Raw genomic sequence first — 25,461 nt, 5'->3', positions numbered from 1 at the left:
CCTTTCTGTTTACTGTCTGTACGAGGGGATTGGTTTCCTGCATCATTTCAAATGAACCAATGACAACATCCAAAACAAAGAGTTCATTTCCAGACCTACAGAAGACCTCTCTGTGTAAAGTCAAGGTTAAAATTTAAGGTCATCACTCAACACATGGCTAGTATTAAAAGCCAGATGTTTAGGGTTTTATGTCATATCTGACGTCATGATAATGTTTAAAGTTCTGAGAGCACTTACCTGCTTTGGTAATGGGTCCAGAAGACTGCATTCGTACTTATACAGCACTAAGATAATGCATAGTTGAATCTCTAAGAGAGCAAACCACCTGAAAGAAAAACATAAGACGATTATGATTGTCTATAAAAGATGCATGAATACCTAACTCTATTTCCTAATACCACATACTCCACTGAGTGGTTGGCATGGCTCCATTGCTTTTGATGTATAAAATGCTTAGTCAGGAGACCAACACAGTAAATAAGAATCTACATTTTCAGAGTTATTTCATCTTTCTTTGTATATATAGGTATATCACTGTCTGTGTCTGTGTATGTCTGTGTGTGCCTGCACATGTGCATAAGAGTGTGTATGTGCTCTGAGAGGCTAGAACGTAAGCAGACACACAGATACATGCATGCACATATGTATAAATAAAAGCAGATCAAAATTTTTACATCGTTTTCTTAGCTAAAGGAAAGGATATGAAAATAAATTACTCATATTTAAATATTTGAAATTTCTAGTAGAACTTTTCTCAAATACCCACTGAAGGCAAATTTTTGGCAATGGCTAAATAAAAGCTTTAGGCATTTACTAAAATGAGGAGTTTTCTTCCATGGCTAAGTCTAGAATCTGACCATCTGTGGCACTTTAGGAAAGAAACTTCATTAGTTTGTTTGTTTGTTTGTTTGTTTCTTTCTTTCTTTCTTTTTTTTTTTTTTTTTTTTCCGGAGTTCTTCAGAAGCCAGCTGAGCTATGCTCATGCTAAGGATATTTGCCCAACACTTCCAATGTCAAAACAGTGAAAATAATGAGGTGTATTATTTATAACAGATTCAGTTTTTACACTTACAGGAACAAGAGTTCACATCTAGAAAGAAAATTCATTAAAATACAAACATGTTGAAAATTCCTTAAATACTTAGCACTTGTAGATTTTTTCCAATTGTAAATACTTGTCCGGATGTAACTGCAGGGACTTTGAGAAAGATGATGTCCCAGCAAACACTGCCAAGACTGAATGGAGTGAAATGGAAACAGTAACAACCAGGCGGAGGGAATTAAGGGAAAGGCAGGCATGAAGATGCTGCAGAGACCTGGGGTCTGGAGAGCACACTGACAAGGATATTTCTGAAGGCGAAACTTGAGACAGACCTTGAGGAAGGACAGGCTTTAAATAAGCAGGCATGGAATCTGAGGGTATTTCAGAGCCAGTGAACCAGGAGCAGGGAGCACAGGGGTCAGGGGACAGCAGGATAATCCTTGGGGTGAGAGGGGTAACCAGAACTTTACAGAGGTCCAGCTGGGGCCAGATCATGGAGAACCAGGGGCTCTAAGAGGATAAGGGGGTCTGACCAGCAGCTACGGTGCCAGGCTCCTAGAGAGTGGCATTCACAGGCTTGTTTCAGGAGAATGCATCAGTGTATAATAGTAAAAGTGGGGGAAAGAAGAGAATGCATGGGGGGGGGGGGTTCTGGGTGAAATGGCGGTGAACCATCACCTGGTTCCACAGGAGAGAATGCAGCTGGGATGCCAGAGTGGGGGAGGGGTGTGTAGAAGTCAACCCCAGCCACCAGGTGTCTTGGAGGATAGGGATACACATCAAAGAGATGGAATGCCTAGGGGGTGCTAGGTACTGACTTCCATTGCTGGTCTTTTGATTTTGAGTGAACATTTATTGCTGCTGTTGGTTTTTGTTGTTGTTGTTGCTGTTCCTGTGGGTCTGAAGCCCCAGGGGTCCCAGAATGCCCTATGTAATCCCAGGATATCCTCTAACCTCCTCAGTCTCTTGAGCTCTTGGATTACAAATGTGAACCACCACATCTGGCTTCCCTCTGACTTCTGAAGAGGGAAACACAACACACAACAAACAAACAAACAAACAATCCCTCTCTTTTTCCCTCCTAGAAGTCATTAAAGGCCATGCCAGAGCAGGCTGGAAAACTGTCCTCGGTGCCAGGAGCAGGAGCTCTGCCGTGGATTCCTGGTTGCTATCAGCTGCAGCTCATGAAAATAGAATGCTCTTGCCCTGGAATTTGGAGAACGCAGCAGGCAGGCATAGCCTCAGAGACATCATGCATTGAAGCATAGCTGTTCAAGTTCAAAGGTGAGGTCGTTTCCCCATAATCTCTTCCTCCTAAGAAATTTCTTCCTGAGAAAGATTTTTAAAAATCTGGCAGGGATACAGATTCAATGGCTCTGAGGCTTTACCGGGCTACTCTAGGGAACTGGGAAGGCATAGCTTACTGCACTTGATCTTCTGGGTTGCTGACTCGAGAGGTTTGGGATAGGACACAAGAACTCGGGTTTTGTGCAGGTTCCTAGGTAGTATTTCCACTGGTAGTGTGGACCCCACAATTTGGAAATTGAAAGCCTAGACTTTCAATGTGGTGAAGAGAAGGAAGCAATACAAGTTGGGAGGTGTAAAGGTAGGTTCCTCTTAATACTATCGTACAAAAATAACTCAGAAGCCACATGGAACAGTAGTGGGCATAGCACCAAGCTTTTGGCTGGGGATGACAGTAAGCATCAACAGGAAGGGTGAAAGGTAAACGCTTTGTGCTGAGTAAGGGAAATCACATAACAGACCAGAAGACAGGAATGGTGTAGGACTACGATTAAAGGGCATAAGAAATGGGGCAGAGGGTAAGAACGCTTGCTACTCTGGCAGAGGACTGGAGTTTGGTCCCTGCTGAGTGTGCCTTTATTCACTGAGCCATCTTGCTGACTTCATTTTCTTTTTCTTTTCCTTTTTTTCTCTCTCTCTCTCTTTCTTTCTTTCTTTCTTTCTTTTCTTTCTTTCTTTCTTTCTTTTTTTTTGAGACAAGTTCTTATTATATGGACCAGGGTAGCCTGGAACTCACAGAGGTCTATCTATCTGTGCCTCCTTCCCGACTGCTGGGGTTAAAGCCATGTGCCACCATGTCCAGCCAACCCCAAGGGATGCTGCTAAATACAGTTCTGAGTCTGGTTGAGATTTATTTTTAAGAATGTGATTTTTTTTAAATTTTCATTACTTTTATTTCTGTGTATGGATGTTTTGCCTGTATCTATGTCTGCATCACATGTGTGCAGTGCCAGCTGAGGCCAGAAGAAGGCATGGATAGGATCCTCTGTAAGGAGAGTATCCATGTAGGTGCTGGGCACTGAACATGAGTTCTCTTCAGGAATAATAAGTGACCTTAACCTCTGAGTCATCACTCCAGATTTTTCATACCAATTATTCATAAGAAATGTTGATCTGTCTGCTATTTGCTTTGTAGTATCTTTGTGTGGTGTAGAGGGTGGAAGTGCTGACCTGTCGAACCAATTAGGAAATTCTCTCTCTCCGTGTTTTCAAAAAGCTTGAGATGTGCTGATACTAACAAACGATAAGAAGAAAAAAATTAAATTCAGAGATAGGGGGTGAAAGCAGGGGGATAAAGAGTGGGAAAAAGAATAACCCACCAGGTATCAAGACCTGCTATAAGTGGTATCCAACTGTGGGCTTGATAAAATAAAAATGGGAAATTTGATTTCAAATGCCATAGAGAAAATGGCAGGGGTCCAAGGAATAGGTATAAGACCCTAGCAAAAAATTTATTGTGGCTGCTGTCACTGGGATATCCCTGGCTTTGCTCTCAGAGGAAATTTTCTGGTTTTTGTTTTTTGTTTTTGTTTTTTCTTCTTTTTCTTGTCTGTATATTCTATTTCAAAAAAGGTTGGAAGAGTGGCTGAGAAGTTGAAATAACTGTGGGTAGGAATGAAAGGGCCTAAGAAACAAAAAAATTGGCTGAAATGAAGAAAAAAGGGGACAACTGAATAAGGGATACGATTGATATTGATTCTAATGTGTACCATGCTAATATAATCAGTCAAGCTATAGCTAGAACTCTCCAACATCAAAATGTCTGGTGCTTCAATTGTGGGAAATATGGCCATTTGCAACAAAACTGTGAAAAAAAGGTATCCCTAAGGGCAAGATGTTTTCTTATTTTCTATAAACAAAAAGGAAAGCCTAGGTTTCCAGGGGTGTTTGGGTAATGTGGCAAGGGCCATTTGGGCCAATGAGTGTAGGCCCAAAAGAAATATGCAAGGAAATTTCTTACCGCTGGGAAATGGCCTTGGGGGCCTACCTTGAAGCCCTACAGCAAAAAGTATGAGCTGTTTCAGCCACAGAGTGACAAGCAGGTGGAAAAAATGTCTACTTGGTATTAAAGATTTAAAGCAGGATATTGCAGGCTCTAGACTTGTCCACAGGTAAACATCTTACTCTATCCCCTAAAATTCAGTGTTACAAAGTAACTACTGGAGTTTATGGTCCTTTGCCCTCAGGGACAGGAGGGATAATCTTGGGAAGGATCAGTTTGAATTCTCAAGGACTCATTGAACATCCAAGAATTACAGATGGAGATTTCAAAAGAGAATTTGAAACTATGGGCTAAGCAGTACAGGTGATCGTGTTGTTCAGTTGCCGCTGTTTCCTACATCAAAGACATAGCTGCTCTAGTAGGAAGAACAGAGCAGGAGGGTTTGGAAATATTGGAAAATGTGTAATCTGACAAACAGTTGCTAATGAGTAGAGGTCAAAATTAACATTGCAAGTAAACGGTATTGAAATAGATTTGATGGATACAAGGGCTGATCATTTCACAAAACGTTAGAATTCAGAATGGCCACTTCTAAAGTTTTATACAAAAGTTATCTCAGATAAAACAAAGTATGTGATGAAATAAATGTGTTGGACCAGAAGGTCAAAAGGGAGAATTAAAGCCTTATGTGGTTGATATATGCATACATTTATGGGGGAAGGGATCTTTTACAATAGTTGGGTACTCAGCTTAACATTCATGAAGTCCCAGAGACAGCCCCTGGGTAAATAAGGGTGGAAATGGTAGACTCTTGGTGAAGGTATTGATACAGATCATCAAAAAACAACTCCAAACTGTGCCAATGGTCCAAACAGAGAACTTAACAACTACTGAACTTCAAAATTGATAAGGGGTGGCCACTGCTGAAGTACCAATGGATCTATCCTTAAAATGGCTGACTGACAAGCCTGTGTGGATAGATCAGTGGCCGTTAACTGAGGAAAAGCTGTAGGTGCTTGAGCATTAGTACAACAGCAATTGGAAGGTCCACATATAGAAGAATCTACCAGCACATTGAACCCCCCCCCCCCCTGTATTTTTGTTATTTACAAAAACCGAAATCGGGGAAATGAAGAATGTTAACAGATTAAGAATCACACTCATCAACATATGTGTTCTCTCATTCTCTAAGTCTTTTGGATGTGGGATCCAGAGTACTGAAAATAGTTTGGCCAACCTTCAGGTATATGTCTGTTCCTTTTCGTTTTTGTTTTTGTTTTTCTCACTGGAACAACTCTAAGGGGGAAATGTTCAGGTCTGCCCCCATCCCCAGCATAGTTGTAGCCATTTTGTTCCATGACTGACAGCTATTTAATACTGTTGTTGTAATATGTCAGCCAGACATTGACATAGAAAAAAATGACTTAGAGTAGGGTCACGCTGACCACATATCCTGTTATGTTCTGTATATTCTGAGCTTTGTTAATCTTAAGAAATTCTACAACTATAAGCTCCACTTAGGTCAATTAGAACTGTTCTGGCTAGCTAGCCAAATAGCTTGAGTCAGAGCCAACCACCAGGCAGCACTTTCTGCACCTGCATGAGAGCTCCTTGTGAGTTTTTCCTTTATAAGTCAGTCCTGAGAAATGCTCGAGGTCATACCCTTAGCCCCTAAATTCTGTGCTACAGCCCTGGTCGATCAGTTTTAGGGTATGCATTTAATAAACCGTCTCAGTCTGACTGAGACTGGTGTTTGTGTGGTTTGTGGGGAAACTCCTGGACCCCAACACACTTAACGATTTTCAAAAATTCATGGGAGATATTAGCTGGCTGTAGTCTACCATTAGGTTAACTACTCAAAGGTAAGTAATTTGTTTCAAATGTTACAAGGAGATGCAGACTTAAACAGTCCAAGATGGCGAACAGCTAAAGCGAAGAGAGAGTTTATTCTGGAAGAACAGAGACTGAAGGGTGCATATGTGGACTGCACAGATCTCAAACTTGATTTGTGTTTCGGTGATTTTGCCTTCAATTAATTCTGCTATGGGGCTCATTATGCAAAGGGAAGACAGTATTATGGAATGGAATTTCTTAGCACAAACAAAGTAAAAAGACTCATGTAGAAAAAGTTTCTGATTTAATCATAAAGGATAGAATAACACTATGCCAATTGTCAGGAACAAACGTGGCAGAAAGCATACCACCTTACACTAATGCTGAGATCATGTCATTATGGGTGATCAATGAAGATTGACACTGAGCTTGTAAACAACTATTTGGGAGAAATTAAGAGCAATTATCCCAAAAGCAAATGTATTGAATTTATAAAAAGAACTAATTGGATTCTCCCATTAATTGTAAAAGGAATGCCAATCCCTGTAGCATCTACATTCTATACTGATGCAAAGAATTTGGGAATGGGACACTATACCATTTATATTATATATTTTATTCATATGAAAAATAAAAGTAATTAATTCAAAGCCCATATACTTAAGTTTAAAAATCAGAGCTGTATGCAGTCCTTATGGTATTATTAGATTTTCCTGAATCCTTTAATATAATTACTGACTCTCAATATGAAGAAATAGTTGTTCTGCATATAGCAACTGCTGAATTTATTCCAGATAATTCAAAATTAACTTTGTTATTTATACAGCTGCAAGAGGGATTCAGAAATAGAAACTATGCATTATATATCACTCATATTTGGTCTCAAAGTCTTGTCAGGTATATTAGCCCAAGGGAATTAAGAAATTGATCAATTATTAATAGGAAATGTGTTAGAAGCCTAAAATTTTCATGAAAAATACCATGTTAACAGGAAATGTTTAAAGAAAATTCTTTCTATCACCTGATAACAAGCCAAAGAAATTATAAGAAAAGAATGAGTAGGCTCATTCTTTGTATAATCAAACTCTATTTCCTACTAGAACTAACCCTAGGGATACAAAAGAAATGAAATATGGCATATGGGTATGTTTCATTTTGCAGAATTTGGACAACTAAAGTATGTATACCATGTGTGTTCTTTTGCAATTGGGTTACCTCACTCAGGATATCCTCCAGGTCCATCCATTTGCCTAAGAATTTCATAAATTCATTGTTTTTAATAGCTGAGTAGTACACTATTGTGTTAATGTACCACATTTTCTTTATCCATTCATCTGTTGAGTGACATCTGGATTCTATCCAGCTTCTGGCTATTATAAATACAGCTGCAATGAACATAGTGGAGCATGTTTCCTTATTACATGTTGGAGCCTCTCTGGGTATATGTCCAGGAGTGACATTGCTGGATCTTCTGGTAGAACTATGTCCAGTTTTCTGAGGAACCACCAAACTGATTTCCAGAGTTGTGGAACCATCTTGTAATCCCAAGAACAATAGAGGAGTGTTCCTCTTTCTCTACATCCTCACCAGCATCTGCTGTCATCTGAGTTTTTGATCTTAACCATTTAGACTGGTGTGAGGTGGAATCTCAGGGTTGTTTTGATTTGCATTTCCCTGATGACTAAGGATGTTGAACATTTCTTTAAGTGCTTCTCAGCCATTCGGTATTCCTCAGTTAAGAATTCTTTGTTTCGCTCTGTACCCCATTTCTAATAGGCTTATTTGTTTCTCTGGAGTCTAACTTCTTGAGTTCTTTGTATATATTGGATATTAGCCTCTATCGGATGTAGCATGCTGAGATGGGCGCTGCCCTCTCCGAGATGAAGGGCAGGATGATAAAGGGAGGGACACTGTGAAGGGGAACTGAGAGGGGGGGACAGTGTTTTGGATATAAATAAATTAATTGATTAGTTTAAAAAAAAAGAAAAGAAAATGCTTATAAAACAAAAGGAAGAATAAAGACGCCCACCCCTAGGGATAGATTAAATAATGCTCTGTTTAAATCTGAATGTTAATGAAAAAAAGAACAACAGCAGCTGAGAGACACTGGGTTATAGGAAAAAACTGTGTTAAGTCAACTTGTATACTCTCAGGATGTGTTAACATCAGAATGGAATGCATGGAAGGTTTTGTATTGAAGACAAAGATTTGCTTATATTTCCACAGGAAATAAAAAGCTGTAAATACCATCAAACTTATAAAGATTAGAACTGAGCAGGAGAGGTCTCCTGAAAACCTTGGGCTCTGACCCAAAAAGTCTCTGTTTATAATTTCTCACTATGTCCAGCACAATTAGTGACTTAAAACAGAAAAGGGAAAAGGCAGTGAGAATTTTGGAATTTTGGTTTCTGTACAAAGCACAGAATTTTTTTTTCCAGACAGGGTTTCTCTGTATAGCCCTGGCTGTCCTGGCACTCACTCTGTAGACCAGGCTGGCCTCGAACTCAGAAATACGCCTGCCTCTGCCTCTCAAGTGCTAGAATTAAAGGCATGTACAACCACCGCCCAGCTCAGAAATATTTTAAGAATATGCTCTCATTTTAATCTCAGGTGTGGGGAATGGAGCTGATTTGAAGCAGCTCACTATGATTTGACCTGTGTTCTAGCAGAGTCATGGCTTTTCCACCTGCCATGTAACATCTGTAATTCTGGGAATTTTTCTTAGGCTATATAAATGCCAGAGTCCTGATAGGTGGATTGAATGGTTGTTGGTCATTCAGTGGGGTTGGCTGTGATTTGTTAGAAGTCACGCTCAAGAGAGAAACAAAAATGAAATTAGATTTAGAGATCACTATGAGCCCACAGACAGTGGAAGCTGGAACATTGGTTTGTTTTGCTCCTCCTTGCTACTCTTTGCTAACAACATGCATGTATTGGCCTGCTTTACATAGCTTTACATAGCTTTACATAGCTCTGCTTTTGGTAACAATGCCATTGAGAGAAACTCCCCAAAGAACTGCTCCTGAGGTTCCTTCTTGCCATTTCTGTGGCAGCCTCGGGCCAGATGGGAAACCATGTGGTTTCTTCAGGATTGAATTACAACTGCTGGTTCACGTGTGGTGTCTGCCTGCTGAGAAGGCTGGACTACAGCTACCGGTTAGTATCTGGTGTTTGCTACGCGACTGAACTGATAAAGAAGACTGGGCTAGCCCCCTAAGAACTACTGCTAAACAGGCCAACTTCCCTCAAATCCTAATAACTTTTCTCAGAGGTTGAACATTTATCAAAGTATGTTGGAAAAACGTAGCACCATGTCTATCTCTAAAAGCCTCTTTCTGAACAGGAGAGATATGAACGTAACTAAAGAGCAGTCAGTACCTCAGTTAAATGACATGAGACATCCACAGGAAAGAGGCTTGGAGAAGAAGAGATTACCCCACCGGAAGTGTCTCCTTTCTTTTCATAGACAGATACTCCATTGCACCATGAAGGGTCCAGGGTTCTATTTTGCATGTGAAGAGGGGGGGGGAGGATCTTTTCTGAAAATTTTGCTCAGGAAAGTACATGTTTTGTTTTAGAAGCATCCTCATCTCAGTGCTAGAGAACACCCATGCAATGCTGTAGAGCTCTTCACAGACTGAAATTTCAGCCTCAGGGTGAAGTATCAGAATTAAGTGTCCAGGAGAATAATGACTGCCATTCTGCTAGTGGCTTCTGTGCTCTTTTCAGTGAGGTACGGATCCTTAGCAAGGCACTGACAAAAGAGAAGCATGGCTTAAAATTAATAAGGCCTCTGGCAGCCTGGCCCAGAGCCTTGGCTCTAATGACACATGCACATCATCTGCCCTCTTTCCTAATGCACTTTTACAGACCCTAGCAGATATGCACATATTCTGCAAAAATATTAGAATGCATTTCTAAATGTTAGGGAAATGTTAAAAATTATATATGAGTGAATGCTTTCATTTTATCCTATTTACCTAATGGAATTTAAGGGACACTTTTATTTCCAGAACACATCACTCAAAATAACACGTAATTTCATCATTGTCCATTAAATCCATGGGGATTTGAATTTGCTCATTCTTCAAAAGCAATGTGCCATTTCTATGCATTAAAGGGTAAAAGCTATTCATGACCCTTCTCAAATGCAATATTATAAAAAAATAATTTACTGACTAATATATAACCATAAAACTATATTATGTACATTATAAATATATAGAAAAAATGAGCTTAAAGCTTAATAAATCCCAAATATATAATAACTTTGATACTAGCATACAGGTATGTTGAACTCCTGTGGGTGTTTTTTTAATTTTTTTAATTGCTTTTTAGATTGACAGGAAGACAGAGCCATTGAAATTTTTATTGATTAAAAAAGCCTTTTCTAACTTCACACTGATATAGAAGTTATTTTACATGTAAGTCCTCTGTTGTTTACTATGTGCCATCTTCCTTTAAGTAGGGCTAGTGTCTTATTAAATGTTTGTGTGTGTGCACATATGCACATAGGAAGACAGAAGCATGTGAAGAGCACACACAATCTTTGGTAGCCAGTCCTGCCCTTCCACCTGTACATGGGTTCTAGGAATTAGGAATTCTTAGAACTCAGATGATCAAGCTGGCATAGCAAGTTTGAGCCTGGAAAAGACCAGGCCTATCTTTGTATCTTGTCACATCTAATCTCTCCAACCACAATAAACTATTCCAGAACATTTTTTTTATCTTTAACTCTGCAGTGTTTAAGCTAAGTGATCTAAGTTAGGACACAGACAATTATATGGAGGAAGAGGTTTTGTCTGTGAGGAGAGGGGAGAGAGGGGGAAAGGGGAGTGGGGAGTATGGAGAGAGAGGAGAAGGGACAGAGAAGAGAGAAGAGAGAAGAGAGGAGAGGAGAGGAGAGGAGAGGAGAGGAGAGGAGAGGAGAGGAGAGGAGAGGAGAGGAGAGGAGAGGAGAGGAGAGGAGATGGAGCAGAGTGAAAATAAAAGACAATAGAAAGTGAAGGGTTAGTAGACTGAGAAAACAGTGGTGGCAGCTGAGCCAAGAGAAGCTGAGCTGGGCCAGAGAAGATATTGTTAGGAGACAGATAAAAGAAGAACCCACAAAGAACCCACACACAAGGTAGCTAAAAATTTTTTTTAAAAAATCAAAAGTTAAAAAAAACTATACCCCTAAAAGTACAACAGTTCCCATTTTTGAAAGATAAATTCATATATTTTTTTCCAAATACTGAAGTTTTGCTATTATCACACCATTTTATCCAAGTATTTCTTTCTTGCTGCTACAGATCAGTATCAATCTTGTTGAAGATCAGCATCTTTAAAAGCATTTATTTATGTGTGTGTGTGTGTGTGTGTGTGTGTGTGTGTATGTGTGTATCTTCGTGAGTTTACATGAGCCCCATAGAGGCAGGTGCTCTGGGAGGCCCAGATCCCAGAAAACTCGGTTATGGGCAATTGCAAACCACCTGTGGTGGGTGTTGGGAACTGAACCTATGGCCTCTGCAAGAATAGGAAAAACTCTTAAGCTCTCAGCTAATATTCCAGCCCTGGATTTACCCTGGAATTTAATCCATGTATTTTGTACAGCCAAGAAGATATACTCTTGTAAATGTGAGCACCAGGTAAAGCCAGCAAATAGAGAAAGCATGTTCCCTTGTAAGATCACCAGCTCCCAGAGAGCCCCATGCAAGAACAATTCTCAACAAGAAATCCCATCCTTCTCCTTCACTTGAATCTCCTAGCTCAAGATGAGCCTGTGTGCTATGATAGGGCTCTCCATTTTGGATCTTAGTATTTATGAAGCAGTCTGATAGCTCACACTGCTTCCTCTTCCTTGTTCATGTATGGAAGCCTGGAACTTTATTAGTAATAGAATTAAGTGAACATTTTAATTGGTGATATTTTTAAAGGTAGTGATTTTTTTTAAAAAATTAAGTCTGACAGAGTCAACATTTGTATTCAACCTGTAGAGACTGGCTATATGATAGACCCTTCCTTTCTCCTCTTCCTATGATGCTATGGGGCAGTGCCTAGAAAGGGTTCCTCTGCAAATCCCTTTAGAATTTTTCAAAGAGGTGCTGCAGCTCTGTCATTGTGCCTGTTAGTTATTTTGTGGCTGTACCAAATATATCAGCAAAATTTTCTGTTTACCCAGAAATGTCTGTTACTCTCTTGGGACGCCCCTCCCCCCCCCCCCACAATGGCATATACTCCAGAAAACAGCAGCTGCAACACCATGCAAGTATGTGTTTATGATGAACTGCGACGGTCAGCTACACTGGAGGCAACTTTCTTTGACTCACTGAGTGTTTTGGGCATGAGAAAATAAGTTGGCCCCTGCTATACCAATTAGGAATGGGTGTCATTTGCTGGTGTTTATACGAAGGATTCATAGGATTAAATTTCTAGGAGAAAGCTCTCTTGGTGTACTGTTGCCCAAATGAAGTCATTTGCTTGCCTGAACAATTTAAAAAACAAAATGTTTCGTGAGTTGCTGGATTAAAATAAGGGACATGGAGGGGAAAAGATATTTTGAAACAGAAACTTAGTAGAAAACTAGACTTAATGAGATTTTTAAAAACAGGGGAAGCATAGTCAACATATGTATTCAACCTATAAAGTCTGGTTATATGGTGTTTTGCCACATTTCATACTCAGAATTCCCAAAGGAATGGTTAATATATTGCCTCCAAACTCCCTCCTGTGCCTACTTTAGCTAGGTTCACCGTCTATGACAGCCATGTATATTCAAAGCATCCTAATTTTGATTTCCAGAGGCAACTTGGGAAAGAGCTTACTTCATCCTACAGATTACAGTTGGTCACTGAGGGATGGGTGTCAAGGCATGGAGCCTGGGAGCAGAGACCATAAAGAACTAGTGCTTAATGACTTGCTCCCCATGGCTTATTCAGCTACCTTTCTTAGACAGCCCAGACCCATCTGCCTAGGGAGAGCACAGCCAACAGCGGGCTGGGCCTTCCCATATTGATCAGCATCCCAGATGTGTCATGCTGACAACCAAGATAAGCCAATTCACCAAGCCAATCTTCACAGCCAACCTTTTCCCTTAACCCATCCTGATCCAATCCAGCCCCAACATCAGTAAGACCATCAGCTCAGAGCTTCTCTGTACCAGTATCACTTTTGCTCATTTGGCTTTCTTAGCCTATGAAAAGTTCTGTTTCCTTCAAAGGACACTTTTCCTGTGAGATCAGCAAGATGCTCCTAACCAGTTACACCAACTATCTTGAAGCTTCAGTAGCATGTCAGACATTGTTATTCTCCATTCCTTGAGGCAATGTATGAATCCCATGTCTTCCTTGTCAACACAAGGTGTTCACCTCATGGCAGTTGGGGATATGGTTCTCTCATATCCAAATCCTCTGAGGTACACAGGACACTGCTCTACATACAGGAAGAACTCAATAGATTCTGAAAGTACAGTTTTTGTTCAAATACGGCACTAATGATTGAGTTACAGTTTCAGGGTCCTTTATGGTACCCATTACCTTCATACTGAAAGATGTCTCTCAGCCTTAAAAGCTATCAGGGAGAGTGACGATTGTTCTTCTTGAAAATAATACTCATCAGGAAATTGTCCACCACTGCCCCATGCCTCATGCTTCCATGTCAATGCTGCAGTCCTTGGTTTTAATTATCATGCTCAGAGCCAAAGATGATGACTCTAAGAGGTCACTATTGAGTATCTGTTTATGTAAGAGACTTGCATGTCCTGCTTTCAGAAGCACTGCACCGAGGATGCACTTACAGCATGAGAAAGATGGTGAACGTCTCCATTTGTTTAGGAACTGCTTTTTGGGGGGCCGGAGAAGATGGCTTAGCAGCCAAGAGAACACACTGCTCTTGCAAAGGACACAAGTTCAAGCACCCACATCACCAGGTCACATCTACTGATAACACCAGTTCTGTAGGCTCCGATGCCTTCTTCTGGCCTCTGTGGGCACCTACCTACACATGCACAGATGCGCACACAGACACTCATAGATGTAAATTTGAAAGTAACATAAATCTTTCTCTCTCTAGTGAACTTGTTTTCTAATATGGAAATAATGGGATATGGAAGAGATGAGTTTTGCTGGTGCTGGTGCACTGTTTAAACTCTCCCCGTGAAACAGGTGGCACGCATTTATCCTATATAAATGAGCAGATAGCATATATACAGTATATAAATGGGTATCTGGTATATAATATGCACCTTTAATCCTGGTGCTGAGGAGGCGGGCATGGACAGAGCCCTGGAGCTCACTGGGCTGCCAGCATAAGCTGCTTGGCCAGTTGCAGACCAGTGAAAGATCCAAAGAAAATATGAGAAGTTCCTAAGAGACTACACCTAAGCTGGCATCCTCCTTCCACATACACACACATACATAGGCACCTGCACGCGTGCATCACATACCCCTTCGATGACATATATGCCCACAGGCAGGTGGGCAGTGCTTCAGACTGCCCATGTGTGAACCATGGAAGCCCCAATATCCTCTGGCACTAGCAAGTATAGTGTCTTCTCATGAGAAGTCACCACAGACACTCCCACAAAGACATCCCATGCCAGCACTGACCAAATGAACAAACTGTGCCCTCCTGGGTTTCCCTGTAATTGGATAATAAAGGGATGGATGGTGAGTGTCCCCTGAGCATCTGTCTCTTCCACATCGTCTGCACCGACGCCGTTCAGCTGGGACACTAACCTTCCAGGACACTGGAACTTCCCGCCTCCAAATGCCATGAAGTAGTCCAAGAAAATGTACTTATCTAAATTTGCCTCTTTCCAGCGTTCCTGTGGGAAGAAAACACTTTTTTTTTTATCAGCCTTATATAAATAAGCTTAACTCTACTTCTCTGAGCTAAAAATGATGCTGGACAGCTAATCCTTGCATACAAAGTTGTAGACTTGTGGGTCATTTTTCCCCAGCCTGTTATTAATATCAGACACAATTGTGGTTTTGGAACGCGAACTTATAAACAAGAAAGGCTTAAGAAGAATCCTATTAAGTGGCAAATGTAAATGACAACGTAAATCACCTCCAAAACCAACGTAAGAAGAGGAAAGCATTTATACACAGGCCTCGGGCTTTATCACGAGATTACTCATAATAATTAATCTAGTAACGAGATGCTGACAGAGCTGAAGGCTGGAGGAAGCCTGGGATGTGGAATGGATACATCTAGGTGCCAGGACTCCCAGACTTACTCAAAGGCCAGGCATGAATTAGGTGAACTCTTGGGACTGCTCAGCCCTGTCACTCCCCAAGCACATGAAGTAACCGATCACCGTTTTAAATTGCTGTGTTTTTATTTTGTGGGCTCCTTGGAAACCAATAACAGAAACGGTTGCCAAAGGAATATAAAATAAGACTTCCAGCAGAAGCAAGGGCATTGACTTTAATGCTCTTTCCTGGTTTTATATAAAAATTCATCTCCGAGGATGCTCTTTCCACACTCCTCTATCCGATCTGTAAATGTTGAGACATCTACATTCGAAATCCTACCGGTCTGTCGTCGGCAATTCTGGGCACAGTTACTAGAAAAATATGGCTGCTTGCTGATACAGATTCAGTTAATTTATGCATTCATATTTTTGGCAAGAAACATAGAAATAATAAAAAATAATATATGTTGAGAGAGAGAACTTACAGGTTTGAATGACTCAGGTTCAGGAAAATATTTTGGATTTCTGTGTAGCCAGAATGGAGACAACATCAGCAGATCACCAGAAGGAACTGTGTGATTCTAAAACAGAAAAATCAGCTTTAAATAATTTATTTTGAAATACATTTTAGGGAGAGGTTTAGTCATTAAAAACAAAGCTACAACTACACTGTGAAAAAGAGAGACATTTATAATAAGTGTGAGAAAATAACTAAGTTTCCTGGCTAGGTCATATTCTCACTCTCCTTCCTCCCTCCCCCTTCCCCTCCTTCTCTTCCTTTCTCTGCATGTGCATGTGTCCACCCATGTGTGTGCATGTACACATGTGTACAGATGCATATGTGTGTGTATTTATGTGTATGTGTGTATTCATGTACATGTGTGTGCACGTATGCGTGTGTGCTTGTCTGTCTGTCTTTCTCTTTTCCCTGGCACTGTAATAGAGTGGTCACTATATACCTCTCTCTCTCATCCTGCCCTGAGATTTTTGGGAAATATTAGCATACATCCTAAAGGTATATGAGTAGGTTTCATCCTTTCTCAATTTAGACAGCAACAGAATGCAGATATCTGTATGCACAGGGGATGCTTTAAGGAACTGCTGCTGTGCAGGACAGAGTGGCTGAACAGTTGTGCTCCCTTCAGTGCTCAGTGTCCTACAGTGTCCTAGCCATAACTTCCTGAATATATAGGAGATAGTGTAACCAGTGGGGCATCTGCAGTCAGATATATGTATATATATGTATACACACACATATATGTATATGTGTATGTGTAAGTGCATCTGTATGTGTAAGTGTATGTGTAAGTGTAAGTGTAAGTGTAAGTGGGGATATCTTTTTGTTTGGTTGGTTTTTTTCTTTTTGGTTTTTCGAGACAGGGTTTCTCTGTGTAGCCCTGGCTGTCCTGGAACTCACTTTGTAGATCAGGCTTGTCTCGAACTCAGAACTCCACCTGCTTCTGCCTCCCGAGTGCTGAGATTAAAGGTGTGCGCCACTACGCCCGGCTCTGATACTTATTTTTAACCAGAATACAAATGGTAATTAATGGACGCTCAATCAGGATTATAGCAACATTCAGAGGAACACACACATATCTCTGCTTCATTGTAACAAGTAGACCATTTCCTCTCAAAGTCCATTTGCAGCTTAAAGTAATCAATAGATTAATTAAAAGTAAAATTAATCTAAATCCCAATAAGACAAAATGCCGTAATTTATGTAAGATCAGTGAAACTAACTTTGTCTTTGCAGGGGGTACACACACTTTAATGGTTACAAACTGGGATTTTTATTTCTTTTGTGTTCTACCCAAATCCCCTGGTATCAATCAATCCCCAAACTCTCAAACTAGGTATGAAAAAGAAAAGCAAGAGAGCAGAGGGAACCCATGTGCTCGCCTTGGGCAGTGCAGGCCCTTGAGGCAAACCATTCTTGTGAAATCTTGCTTCTGGTCAATGATTCCCTAATATTTTACTATGCCATGCCATTGGCCGCGTGCACAGACTTCACATTGTAACCTGGAGAATCCTCCCCATCCTGCCCCAATCCTGTCCTCACTACCTTGTCATCCCCATTCCAAACTGACTTATGCCCCAAAACAGTCATCAGTGGAGTGCATGCCCAGCAGTGGTACATCTCTGTGGTAGTTTGGATATGCTTGGCTCAGGGAGTGTGGCACTATAAGGAGGTGTGGCCTTGTTGGAGGAAGAGTGTCACTGTGGGAGGTGGGCTTTGAGACTCTCCTCTAAGTTGCCTGGAAGTCAGTCTTCTCCTGGTTCCCTTAGGAACAAGACAGTAGCACTCTCAGCTCCTTTTCCAGTACCACGACTGCTTTCATGCTGCTATGCTTCCTGCCTTAATGATAATAAACTGAACCTCTGAACCTGTAAGCCAGCCCCAATTAAATACTGTCCTTTATAAGAGCTGCTATGGTCATGGTGTCTCTTCACAGAGATGGAAACCCTATGTAGGACAACTTCTATTCAACTTCTCTGAGGCTCAGGGAATGTCAAGGAACAGAGAGCGACATATTCTGCCCCAGAATACTGTGTTACCTGCTCAAGACCTGTGAACATCCCTTCTCCCCAGGGGCTGTTGGCCACCATCCTGAGAGGACAAGGGGAGCAGAATTGAAGGGCAGGGTTTAGATGGCCCGTGAGTACAATGGAAACTACTGCCAGGATCAGGGAGGCAGCTCGACTTTATTTTTTTTTTCCATTTTTTATTAGGTATTTAGCTCATTTACATTTCCAATGCTATACCAAAAGTCCCCCTTACCCACCCACCCCCACTCCCCTACCCACCCACTCCCCCCCTTTGGCCCTGGCGTTCCCCTGTACCGGGGCACACAAAGTCTGCGTGTCCAATGGGCCTCTCTTTCCAGTGATGGCCGACTAGGCCATCTTTTGATACATATGCAGCTAGAGTCAAGAGCTCAGGGGTACTGGTTAGTTCATAATGTTGTTCCACCTATAGGGTTGAAGATCCCTTTAGCTCCTTGGATACTTTCTCTAGCTCCTCCATTGGGAGCCCTGTGATCCATCCATTAGCTGACTGTGAGCATCCACTTCTGTGTTTGCTAGGCCCCGGCATAGTCTCACAAGAGACAGCTACATCTGGGTCCTTTCGATAAAATCTTGCTAGTATATGCAATGGTGTCAGCAGCTCGACTTTATTGAGATGAATCAATGACTATATTGTTTTTAGGAAGAGGGTAGGGATTTCTAGGGCATGTGTGTGTATCATTGGCTAGAGTTTAGGGTACCAAAGAATGCTTCATTTGCATGAAGGCATTCCAGGAAGACTAGGGGCTTGCTAGACAGTTCTTATCAGGAGGAAGAAAGCTGAACCTGTAATTTTACCAAGGCTACCTGACATTTCAAAGATAGAGGATATGAGGGATGGGCTCCCCAGACCTTGCAGAGAAGAGAAAGCCCTGATAAGAAAAGAGAGTCCTCCATCTTGCACTAAGTTCACAAGAGCTGTCCAGAACTGGAGGCCCTGGATCTTCTAAATAGCAGGATCCAGCAAAGTCCTGCACTGGATCAAGCCAACACAATGGGGGTGAAACATAAATTCCCACCCCTAGCTGAGGAGCCATGTACAGCTGATGGCAGCTAGGGAAGGCAGAGTCCACTTTCTTTAGGATATGGACATTCGGGTCTGTATGAACAACACTAACTAGATTCAGTGGGTGTTAAGTACAAAATGAGGACACCATGTTTGAAGGGGGACTTGGAAAGGGATCTTACAGGAGCTGGAAGAGGGGATAAATGTGTACATAGGCATGAATCATACACATATATAAAAGTTCTCAAAAATAAATAAAGTATTAAAAAGAGCAAGACATGCTGAGTTATCTGACAGGAGCCCACCTGCTCGATGTAAACAACATTACCTAATTCTAATATAGGATCGCACAGCCAGATTTCTGCATGAAAGATTATGCCTTAGCTAAAATATTTCCCCCCCCCAAAAAAACCAAATCTCTCAATGAGATGGTGCTACTTAACTTAGTGTGTCAAACTGTTCTAGGGTCACTTAGTACCCAAGGGAACTAAAGGATTCATACACTAATATAAGCTACCAAAATGCCAGTAACACTTTCCATTGGAAAAGTGGAAACTTAGCCTTTACATGGAATCACAGGGGCCCCACATAGCCAAAGCAGTATTGACTGAAATTAACAAAGCTGGAGACAGGGCATCACATGACCTGAAAGGTACTAACCATGTACAGGAATCAAACTGGCACAAGACCAGACACACAAACCAATAAGAGTAGAATCGAGAGCCCTATAGTAAATCTACTCATTTACGCTGAACTAATGTTTATAAAGGTGCCAAGACTATCCAGTGGGTAGATGTCAGCTTCTTAATCAACAGTGCAGGGATCATAGGATATTTATATGCAGAAGAAAGAAAGTGTGTTTTTACCTCATACACTATATAAAAATAACTCAAATGGATTAAACTTGACAGTGTAAGACAGAACAAAACAGAGGGAAGCCTCCCAGATATCGACCTGGTAAATGAGGATTCGAGGAACCCAAAAGCTCGGACAACAAATGTAAAGTCAGACAAATGGGATTACTCTAAACGTAAATCCTTCTGTACAACTAAGGAGGCTCAGCTAAGTGAGCAGATGCCGTGCCAGCTAGGATATGATGGTTACGAACCATGCATCTGATAAAAGGCTCATGTTCCCAATACAGGCAGCTCCAGCAACTCCACAGTAAGGACAAAACTGGACTTAAAAAGCAGGCAAAGATCTAAATAGACATTTCTTAAAGGAAGATCCAAAAGGCTGGCAGGAGAGATGACTCAGCATTTTGGGGTGCTCCTTGCACTTCTGCAGGACCCTAGTTTGCTTCCCAGCACCCACACTGTGCAACTTACAACTGCCTAAACAACAGCTTCCAGGTAGGGAGGTGGGAGTAGGTGAGAGGGTGGGCGAATACCCTCATAGAAGCACGGGGAGGGGGGTGGGATAGGAGGTTTCAGGGGGGGGACCAGGAAAGGGGATAACATTTGAAATGTCAATAAATAAAATATCCAATAAAACAAACAAACAAAACACCCAGAAGTGTCAGAGAACAAAGACAAAAGGGAGTGCTTGGAGACTATTGTTTTGGAATATATGTTAGTACAGTTATGTAGAAAATGATATGGAGGTTCCTCAAAAGTTTAATAGTAGGTTTAATGTGGAATCAAGCTATCCAGCTACTGAGTTTATAGCCAAAGGATGTGAAATTAACATGTCATAAGGATAACTGCATGTTCGTATCTACTGCAGCATGCTTTCTGGGGACCGTGACACAGAACCAAGCATGCCTGTCTACAGATGAATGGAGAGAATACAATATGAATGTGCACTGTGAAATACCATTCCGCCTTTTAAAAGATTGGGATTCTGCAACAGTACAGAAGATGCTTAAAGACAGAGAAGCCAGGCATGGAGAGACAAGAACATGATGATCTCAGACGCAAACGTCATCTCCCAGAAGTAGAGCTTGGGGATATAGTTGCTGAGGGCTGGAAGGTAGGCCAGAGATTTGAGGAATACTGGTCAAATAATACAGAATTCCATTTCAGCGGTAGAGTAAGTTAAAGAGCTATGGTACACCCTGTAGTCCCTAACGTTAGAGACAAGTGTAGTAACTCTGCTAGAGTGCAGAAATATTTTCGCACAAGAATTGATTAAGTGTGTGAAACAATATACAGATTAATGGCTTTATTTGGCCATTACAAAATGTACGCATATTTCAAAGCATGCTGTATAGTATATATATATAATTTATATGCAATTACAATAAAATGAAGAAAACAATCTAGAATACGTCCGAACAAAACACATACTTTTTTTAGAAAGTTTATTATTTTCCCAACAAAACCAGTACTTACCAGAATTTTAACTGGCTTCACTACCTTTCTAGTAATGACACCAGGGGCTCTCAAGCGGACAGATTCCAGAATGCACCACTTAATTATTAGAAGCTTCTTCAGGTCATCTTCAGACACTTTAATCTTGTCTTTACCTGTAAAGAGATTTTAAAGATTAAAGAAGAGATGCGCTAGAGAGACCAGAAGGTAGATTCACGCAGGCTAGTCAATGCAGGATAAGCTCACCGACAAGGAAAGCACCGCTGCGATGTATTGATTTTGCTGCTTTCTCTGACAAGATGGACTGGCGTCCAACCTAGCTGGAAGAGTCCTGTGGCTACAGGATAGCTAAGAGGGTCCCTGTGTGGAAAAGGGTTTAGTTTTTCTGCACTTCACTCTTCCTTGTCAAAATCCTCATTGTGTTTAAAGAAATAGCAGTACAAAGGAAATAAAACAGGCCAGGAAAGTAAATGTTTCCAAAAAGTGCCGGGCATGCTTAGCCACTGGGGAACACAAGCAACATTTTCTTTTCTTTTTTAAATTTTTTTTTGGGGGGGGGTGTTTCGAGACAGGGTTTCTCTGTGTATCCCTGGCTGTCCTGGAACTCACTTTGTAGACCAGGCTGGCCTCGAACTCAGAAATCCGCCTGCCTCTGCCTCCCAAGTGCTGGGATCAAAGGTGTGCGCCACCATGCCCGGCGCAACATTTTCTTAAAGGGGCTGGGAGATGGCTCAATTGGTAAAAACTTGTCACACAAGCATGGGAACCTGTGTTCAGATCTCCAGCACCTATGGAAAAAGCTAGGTGGGTAGAGCTGGAGGGTCCCTGGGGCTTGCAGGCCAGCCAGCCTAGCTGAATCAGTGAGCTCCAGGTCAGCTGAGATACCCTGTCTCAAAAATCAAGGCAGAAAAAGCAATCGTAGGAGACACCCACCATCCACCTCTGGCCTCCACAAGCAGATGTACAGAATGGTCCAGGTATTCTGCTGCCCTCTTTTGGCCACCATAGGCACTGCATGCCATGGTGCACATACACACATGCAGGTAAAACACTCAAACCCTATAAATAAACTGTTCTTTTTTTTTTAAGTTCTGGAGATCATCATATTGTAAAGTAAGTCTAACTGTGGAAGATAAACAGCACCTCTCTTTATGCTCTCACATACCCATATAATACACATACACGTCACAGTCCAGGAAAAATGGCTACTAACAAACAAGTTAATGAGAACAAATCCTGGCATGGATATAGAGTAAGGAGAGCCCTTACACACTGTTGGTGGGACAGTGTACTGGTGCAGCCACTACAGAGATCAGTATTGAAAGTTCTGATGAAACTAAAACAGAAACTACCATCTGATGCAGCTATGTGACTCCTGGGTACATTCCCAAGGAACTCTATAAGCCAGAACACCATGAAGATATTTGTATGTCCACGTTTGTTAGTGCTCTGTTCACAATGGTCAAGATACAGAAACAACCTAGGCAGTTATTCATAGGATAAAGAAAATGTGGTACATACACACGATGGAATTTTATCCAGGTGTACAGAGGAATGAAATGGAATTCACTGGAAAATAGAAACAAGAGGAGATCACTGGAGTTGATAAGATGTCTCAGCAGCTAATAGAACTTCTTGCTCATGAAGAGGGCCTGGGTTTGGTTCACAGCACTCACAACTACCCATGACTTCAATTCCAGGCAGACTGAACATTCTCTTCTGGCATGAGGTATTCATATAGCACATATAGATTCATGCAGGCAAATACCCATACACATACAATAAATAAATCTTTTTAAAGGACTGGATATCATTATGCTATGTAAAATAATGCAGACTGTAAAAGAAATATATGGCTTGTTTTCTCTTATGCAAAATCTACATTTAAGTGTATCTATGAGCATGTATATATGCTATGACAGTAGATAGGAACTAGGAGAGGGAAGATAGACTTTAGAAGGAGAACAAGAGAGAGTAGTGGAATGTAATTAATGCATGGTAAGGGGTCAGCACCAGAAGAGGTCAGATGGGTAAGAGTAGTAAAAACTTAAATAAGAATGAAGTATATAGAGAGATATTTGTGTCTGAAAACATCACAAAAATGCAATTTTAAAAGAAACACACACACATGCACACCATATGATATTAAAATGACCTGTTTTAGATTTGGTAATTGGACAGCAGATCTCACTATAAATCCCTCTGCCCTTGGACTTGTGATCCTCTAGTTTCATCCTTCTGATTGGTTCAGCTGAACCCAAGGGCCACCAAGCATAGCCCTTATCTTCCTATTCAATCTATTTATTATCGAAGACCTAAGCCAGGGTCATTGCTCCCTCTGGAATGAAGAGCACACCCTTTCAGCACACTCATGCCAAGCCTTCCTACAGTGAATAGATAATGACACCTAAAGACGGATCAGAGGTTGGTCTTTATGCCACCTTACACACGATCATGAATTTTCAGTCAACTTACACAACTTAATGGTGAATATTTCAAGGAAAATGTGCATTTCTTGAAAAGTACTTAGAATATCACTGCTTCCCATCTGGTCTTGACAGCACTTACTTAGTAAGTCGCCACGATCCATTTACCCAGTGAATCCCCAGATCCATTTCCGTTTGTTTCCCCACAGGACCAGAGACAAGGAGCCAGCCAACCATGGGCAAATTCTAAGGAACCCTGAACTAAAAGAAGTCTTTACACCTTTAAATCGGCCCTCTTATTTATCTGCAGCATCAGAAAAGCTGATTTAAAACATCCGTGGATCAGGATACGGGACACAGGTCTTTAATCCCATTGCCCAGGAGACAGAGGCAGGTGGTTGTGTGTCTGAGGGCAACCTGGTCCATATATTAAGTTCCAGGCCATGTGGTGCTACATAAGGAGAGCCTGTCTCAAGACAAAAATTCAGCTGCTGTCAGAGATCACGGTAACAGGCTCATTTCCCTCAGAAAAGCATCAAGTGCTCTGTGTGTGTGTGTGTGTGTGTGTGTGTGAGTGTGTGTGTTTCTGTGTAAATGTGTATGTGCGCAAGTGTGTCCATGTCTCTGTCTTTCTGTCTCTGTGTGTCTCTCTCTCTGTGTCTCTGTCTCTCAGTGTGTGTGTGTGTGTGTGTGTGTGTTTCTGTGTAAATGTGTATGTGGACAAGTGTGTCCATGTCTCTGTCTTTCTGTCTCTGTGTGTCTCTCTCTCTGTGTCTCCGTCTCTCAGTGTGTGTGTGTGTGTGTGTGTGTGTGTGTGTGTGCACATGTATTCACCTGCTTGTCTGTGGTGGCCAGAGGCTGATGTGAGGTATCTTTACTGGTCTCCACTGTATTTTTGAGTCTCTCACTAAACTTGCAGCTTAGCACAGGCAGAGGGTCCCTGGATCCATCTGTCTCCACCGCAGCCCCAGCACTGGAGTTACAGTCAGATATGTTTGTCCATGCTGGACTTCTCTCGTGGGTTGTGGGCAGCCCGCTTGGGTCATCCCACTTGTGCACTGGGCATCTTACCTGCTGAGCCATCTCCCTATCCTCATTATGTCTTAACCACTTCCCTAAGCCCAGATTGTCCCCACCCCCCTGGTTCTGCTATAGGAATCCATAGCTTCTCAGAGCACAGTGAGGAACACTGAACCCCCACTAAAACCCTAGACTTCTCCATGCTATTGAGGTTTCTAGGCCCCGAGTTTTTAGCCAATGAGCTTCCCTTTTGGGGCATACTTTCTTACAAAAGGTATTTAATCCCTGGTTTACTCTGTAAGATATATGCATTCACATCTGCCATAAAAATAAAGCAGTTTGGACAAGCAAGGACCATCTCCTTTATCAAGGATTGCCTGGAGGGAGGGGGAGGCCTTTGTCAAAAAGAGAGGCACCTAAATCACCCGGAGAAAGCCTTTTCTCTTTCAGCCACTTGGTACTCTTGGAAATCACTCGGAACTAAACCAGATTCTGTTCTGTCCTGGGCTCAGCCATTCCCTTCTTGCCTGGTGTATAGCGGAAAGGCGGACCCTCAGACCACCCATCTTAACTCTTTGTGGTCTCCATCGGTGTCTGAGTAGAAAGGAGACTGAGAACCACAGCATCTATCCCAGCCCTTGCTGTTTCTTAAGAAGGTGGGGGGAATCTCAGTGTTGTTTTGATTTGCATTTCCCTGATGATTAAGGATGCTGAACATTTTTTCAGGTGTTTCTCTGCCATTCGGAGATTCCACTTCACTCCAGTCAGAATGGCTAAGATCAAAAACTCAGGTGACAGCAGATGTTGGCGAGGATGTGGAGAAAGGGGAACACTC

General features: G+C 41.6%; 1 protein-coding gene and 1 long non-coding RNA gene across 4 annotated transcripts in view; one reads left to right on the top strand and one right to left on the bottom strand.

Annotated features, from left to right (window-relative positions):
* The window catches only part of Cyp39a1 (cytochrome P450, family 39, subfamily a, polypeptide 1), an 84,060-nt gene that overhangs the window by 4,582 nt on the left and 54,017 nt on the right, over positions 1-25,461 (bottom strand). For 2 of the 3 annotated variants that reach the window (NM_018887.4, NM_001285947.1), the window contains 4 exons: positions 21,202-21,335; positions 15,783-15,878; positions 14,837-14,925; positions 238-325 (listed from right to left, as the gene is read on the bottom strand). In NM_018887.4, the coding sequence (NP_061375.1) occupies positions 238-325; positions 14,837-14,925; positions 15,783-15,878; positions 21,202-21,335 (407 nt within the window). The remainder of the gene's footprint in view (positions 1-237; positions 326-14,836; positions 14,926-15,782; positions 15,879-21,201; positions 21,336-25,461) is intronic. The other variant, NM_001285948.1, reaches the window with a different exon arrangement.
* On the top strand, positions 2,157-25,377 carry Gm41581. The gene is made up of 3 exons (XR_876800.2): positions 2,157-2,326; positions 9,176-9,278; positions 25,353-25,377. It is a non-coding gene; the product is annotated as a predicted gene, 41581 (long non-coding RNA).

The sequence above is a fragment of the Mus musculus genome, chromosome 17 (assembly GCF_000001635.26).
Source record: "Mus musculus strain C57BL/6J chromosome 17, GRCm38.p6 C57BL/6J".
Lineage (NCBI taxonomy): Eukaryota > Metazoa > Chordata > Mammalia > Rodentia > Muridae > Mus > Mus musculus.
Note: the sequence above shows the minus strand (reverse complement) of the source record. Positions and strands in the feature narration are given on the sequence as shown.